The 6,000-nt window shown below is 41.8% G+C and overlaps 1 protein-coding gene across 1 annotated transcript in view; it reads left to right on the top strand.

Moving 5' to 3' along the window:
* Positions 1–393: 393 nt before the first annotated feature.
* Positions 394–6,000, top strand: part of LOC311491127 (Fc receptor-like protein 5) — a gene marked incomplete at its 5' end in the record, with an annotated part of 53,306 nt that continues 47,699 nt past the window's right edge. The window contains 2 exons of the mRNA XM_084548989.1: positions 394–613; positions 5,483–5,662. Coding sequence (XP_084405115.1) covers positions 394–613; positions 5,483–5,662 — 400 coding nt within the window. The remainder of the gene's footprint in view (positions 614–5,482; positions 5,663–6,000) is intronic.

The raw sequence follows: 6,000 nt of genomic DNA, 5'->3' as shown, positions 1-6,000 counted from the left end.
TTCATGACAACTGGTGTCAGGACCACAGGCTGGTACTCATTCAACCCTGTAATGGCAGAGGATTTGGGAACAGGGATTATGGTGGCAGTTTTCAGGCTGAACGGTTAAAGATGTTAGTGAATACTGCAGCAAGCTGATGGGCTCATGATTTCAGCACCTTCCCTGGTACTCCATCCGGTCCTGGTACTTTGCTGATGTCGATGCCGCACAGGACCAGCAGTACATGATGTTGTTGGATGGTGGGGGGCTGGTCATGCTATGATGGTGTCAGCTGTGTGTCCTCTGTCTGTCTGCCGTCCTCTTCAAAGCAGGAGAAAAAGGCGTTAAGCTGGTAGAGAGGGTTGGAGAAGTGTTGGTAGAGAGGGGGTGTTGTAGCACTGTTTGTAGTCCGTAATGTGCTGGATGCCTTTCCACATGGAGCTGGGGTTGTTTTCCTTGAAAGTGGCCTCTATCTGCTTTCTGTACCTTGTTTTAGCAGCCTTGGTGCCTCTGTTCAGGTCTGCTCTAGCCTTCCTGATGGCCTACCTGTCTCTTGACCTCAGTGCTGCATCCCTGGCCTGGAGTAGTGCTCTGATGTTGGTGTTGCCTCCTCAGTCCAGCACTCCACTGGCTTGTACTGTGGCTTAGACCTGCAAATGAGGGGCTTGTAAGCTGGTGTCAGGAACAGGGAAAGATGGTCTGAGTGTCCGAGGTGAGGGGAGGGGTGGGCTTTGTAGGCTCCCGCAATGCTGGTGTAGACCTGGTCTAGTGTTCTGCCCTTCCTTGATTTAATATCCACATTCTTGTAAAATCTGGGGAGCACAGTCTTTAAGGTGGTGTGATTAAAGTCTCCAGCCACGATGAAGAAGCCCTCTAGGTGTTTGTTCTGCTGATGCTGTCATGCAGCCTGCTCATAGCTACGTTAGCATTAGTGGATATACACAGCAGCTACAGACACTTGAGTGATTTCCCTGGTATGATAAAAAGGTCTGCATTTTAACAGTTAAAAATCCAGGTCTGGACAGCAGTGTCTCTCAGTAACAGCAGTGTCCGTGCACCAACCAAAAATTGTATGGCCTGCTAGCTCCACAGCTAGGTCCAGGATGTTCTCATGCAGCCAGGTCTCTGTTATTACCATGATGCAGCTGTCTACCCGGTTGTTAACATACCGTAGTTTAATCTTGTCCATCTTGTTAACCAGGGAGCGGACGATGACGAGAAAAACGCTTGGAACTGCTGGTTTATGCGGAGTCGCGGTTAGCCTAGCTCTGATGCCGGTTCTTTTTCCCCGCTTCTGGCGCTTTTCACAGCGCCGCTGTCGCCTCCTCTCTGTCAGGCGTATCCTCTCCAGGAACGGTCCAGTGTTTTTCAGGCTGATAAGTTTGGTCTGGTGTAAGTCCTTCTCAATGTGTAGCTGCTAACTATAGAGGAGCGCCGGGTCGCTGCGTCTACACGCGCCACCATCTTGAATTCATGTAGCTACATGTTATATTCACTAGCAAAGACCCCTAACAAACAGTGCTGACTGAGTTAACCTGGTATAAATTAGCTGATGGATATTAAAGGAAGAGTGGTTGAGTCGTGGCCCTGCTCCTAAAAGTTACCAACGCTCTGCTGATTCCATAGCTGAAGAGATCCAAACTTCCACTGGCATTAATGTAAGTACATACACTGAGCAGCAGCTGCATGCAAGCCTCACATCACCAAGTCCAATGCCAAGCGTCAGATGGAGTGGTGTAAAGCACACTGTAGTGGCCAAAAAACTTTCAGATGCATGTCCTGTGCGTCTGTCCTATTCCTTTTTTCCTAAGGTGGATGAGCAGTGTGTCTGACGCGCAGCCATAAAAATCCAGTCAGCTGTGATGTTCTCCAGTAAAAAGAAATTTATTATGAAAACAGGAAAAACAAAGAAATAAAGCAAAACATGATGCTGCGGTCAATGACAGTATCGCTGCGTACTGCTGCCATCCAGAAACCCGCGTCTCCATTCAAACTCTAAAGTTAAAGGTTAAGCCCCACCCTCGCAACCTGAGGAGGGAGGAGAGTACACCTTACTGCCACAAACAATAACATTCATTGCTTTTGAGGGGTGGGAAAAAAAATCGATTCTCCGATGGATTTCGATTCTATCTTGAACGATTCTGTCTCGATTCAAATAAGTTCATAATCGGAATTTTAAAATTAAAAATTTTAATTAGTTCGCCCGCTGCAATATTCTGTGCGCCTGCTGCGGAGCTCAACAGAAAACTACTCTCTGGCCTGCTGATTCTCTGCTATACACGCATGCGCACTTAACACACGTGTGAGTTGTTTACATGCAAAAAAGTTTAAGCGGCGATAAAATGGCTGCAATGGCGAGCGCCAGACTCATACGACTTGCACCGGCTTCTTTAAAAGCTGCCGTATGGCAGCATTTTGGATTCTATGAGGTTGGAGGCAAGATGGACAAGACTTACACCGTTTGTAAGGTCTGTGGAATTCAAATCAAATACAAATGATTATTTGGGATGACATATTGATTAAAAGCAATAGGGGTGGGAATCTCTTGGCACCTCACGATTCGATTCGATTCCGATTCAGAGGTCAACAATTCGATTCTAAAACGATTAATTATCGATTAATCTAATTTTTTTTTTTTTAATGTACATTTCCATGCTGATTTTAAATTTTGTGATGTATGTATGTATATATATATATATATATATATATATATATATATATATATATACACACACACACACTGAGCCACCTTGAAAAGAGGAAATGCAGCCTGTGCTTCAAACTAAATGTCTGCCGTTCAGTCGATGACTAGCTGACTATCAGCTTTCAGCTCACAGCAGAGAGGAATGAGGAATGCAGACAAAGAGCACAGTCATCATTTAATATGCCTTTAAACTAGAATAACAGGGTTCAGTAACATTTATTTCTTAACATTCATTAATTCAGTTTGTCAAGCAGACAACATGACAGCATCACTAAATCTCTTGGAGAGATATTTCTTCATTCAAAGTCTCTAAAGGCCTCAGATTCAAAGATCCTCCTCACATATCTCTAAACACATTCAAAGTGCTCCCCCATGGTTCACATGTTCTTTGTTCTCACTGATATTATTTATACAGAGCAGCACTTCCTAACTGATGTGTGAAAGTGACGTGTGCTCAGATCAACCACTGTGATAGAGTTGTGTTGAAACTATTGTTCTCAGGAGCCAACACATGGCCAGGAAGGCCAACAATTCATCCAAGACATTTTAGAAAACTACTCTGTCTACTGTTTTTGTTTGCATGCATACACATATTGTATCTGCACACGCCTCCCTTTAGATAACCAGCAGTATGGGTGCAGGTGGAGTGGGTGTAACGTTAAATACACAACAGGGAATAGGATTTGATGCAATGAGTGCAAAAAAAATATGTTTAAAACATTTTGTATTTTGTGACAATTTCAAACTACATATTCTCTGTTCCATCATGATTTATCAGTTTCTACATCTGTTTTATTTCTTTGTCTTTTTTTGCATCAAGAGGTAAGTTTGCAGGAGCTGGACAGGAAGTGAGACATTTCTCAGTTCTATCTTTGTCTTCTTATGCTGCAGATGAGTTGTTGCCTCAAATGCAAACGGTAAATGTTTCTCTGATGCAGGAGAAATTAGATTTAATCAGTGAAAACAGTGGTTTTCAAAACATTTGGCAAGATTTGCATGAAAACAAGAAGAGAAGAAGTCTCCCAGGTTGTTTCTGGTGTAAATGGTGTCATTGTTTCTGGTGTACTTTCTCATAGAGGGGTTCATCAGTTTAATCAGTCTAGCTTCTACAGGTTCTTCTGCACTTCTCATCTTAATGATAACCACATTTGATTAGAGCTACAGCTACTTCTAATGCATCAGAGCTGGGAGAGGGGGAAGGACTTCATCATCATGTTCACTCCTTTTTCTCAACACTATTTCTGTTTTGATCACTTCCTGTGAATGAAGTCATGGCCACATTTGACTCCAGAGTTTCAGTAGAAGGAGAAGACATGTAGAGAGTGTTCAGTTTGACAGACTTTACACTGGTGAAGCTCAGCTTTGGGATTTAAGATGAAGAATAATCATATTTTCAGATTGTAGTTTAAAACCTGCATGGATTCCCTCCAGCTGCTGTGCTGAACTTAGTGAGTATGACACCTCTTGTTATCAGTAGGTCCTCTATTCATTCTACATGGAAAAGTATTTATTGTATCTTTCAAACATGTGATTGTAATGACTTTATGCAGCAGCCTTTCCAGTAGCATCAAGAATCACTGTCTCTTTGTAAGACAGCAGTAGTCTACAGGATGATCATATCTGTGGCAGGAAGAAAATTCCAATCTATTTCTCTGTAGCTTATTGTATGTGACCTCTCTAACACTTCCACCACTTTCTGTGAGTAATCAAGTACTCCATGCATGTCAGCAGCAGTTGAACTTGTCTGAATGGTCAAGACAAAGATATAAATGTAGAAAGATGGATACATAGATGAACCTTCATGTGACTTCCATCCTGTATACTGTGTGTATAAATTGACATTTCTAGTTTTTTACTTGGTGTTTCTTTCATGTGGATGTTCTGGTGTCAGAAACCTCTTGGCTGTTCTTGACCTCTTGATGTTTCTATGCTCAAGTTGTTTTGTTCATGTCTTGTTGTCTGTTGCTATCATGTTTGAGTTTATTTAAAGCGATGCACAGACCTTTGTGTGAGATGCAGTCTGATATATTTATATATTTCTGCAGTGCCATGAGAGGGTTGGCTGTGGTCAGACTATGGTTAGTTTTGAACTTTGTGCAAAAGGAAGGAAGCTGAGACAGAACAAGCTGAATGTTATTTATTTATTGTGGTTTCTGCAGTTTCATCAGATGAAATCTTGATGTGAGGATGGGACACACTTTGCTCTGTGAGCTGGGCTTATTCTGTGAGTATGTTACTGACCCCCCCCCCCCCCCCCCCATGACATCACAGGTGATGGTCTGGTCCATTTCCTGGTCCACTGCAGTGTGTGGGAGGGTCTGCAGCCATAAACATATCTTCCTCTATTGAATGTTGTGAGGGTGGATGCATGTCTCTATATTTTATTTCAAATGTGGAGCTGTAGATGCTGCCATCACATTGGCTCAGATTCCTCAGAGAGTTTTCCTCTCATATCTCAGGAACACTTGGTTATGTTTGTAGTAGTGATCCTTTAATGCATCCTTCATGCTCATGTTACACATTAAATATTTCTTATTAAATATTAGAGTTTGTTTTAGTCTCTTAATGTCTGACATTTCCTCCTTTATTGCAGTGCTCTACACACTCCTCTACAAAGGACATGCTCAAGGTGATTAAACAGTTTGAACTTTCTTGTCTTTGTTTTTAATTATTCTCTAAAAACTAATCTCAACCTACTGCATCATGTTTCTTTTTACTGTATGTACTGACACAGATTGTGTCTACCATATTTCCTAAAAGTGTTTTTCATTCCTAACTGTATGTTCATGTTGCTTCTAGATGCTGTGCTGACTACTGACCCCTACTGGTCACCTTTGTTCACTGGAGAGTCTGTTACCTTCATATGTGACATGAAGGAAGGAGGAGACACTGACTGGGTTTATAAAATCAACGAGGATGGACGCGAATTTACTTCCTACAGCACACATCAACGATACACATTAAAACCTCTGTCTACAGGTGACAGTGGTGGATATCAGTGCTGTGGTTACCACCTGAGATCACATCAGACAAAGTGTAGTAATACTGTCACTTTAACTGTATCTGGTAAGACCTGGATATTTTATTGGCCAACAACATTCACTTATGATCAATGTTAATATATGCTTAGCAGTTATGTAACTCAGTGTACATTTAATCATTCAAGTCTAAACTATTTTGAAGATAACATTAAACTTGATACCTTCAGGATCTCTGTATTTTTCATGCTAAAAAGCAAAATGTTTTTCACATCTTGACCAGTTGGATGAGGCATAAAGCCACAAATTCAAATTTGTCAAGTGTGAAGACGCTGAATT

The sequence above is a fragment of the Chelon labrosus genome (assembly GCF_963514085.1).
Source record: "Chelon labrosus genome assembly, chromosome: 1".
Classification (NCBI taxonomy): domain Eukaryota; kingdom Metazoa; phylum Chordata; class Actinopteri; order Mugiliformes; family Mugilidae; genus Chelon; species Chelon labrosus.
Note: the sequence above shows the minus strand (reverse complement) of the source record. Positions and strands in the feature narration are given on the sequence as shown.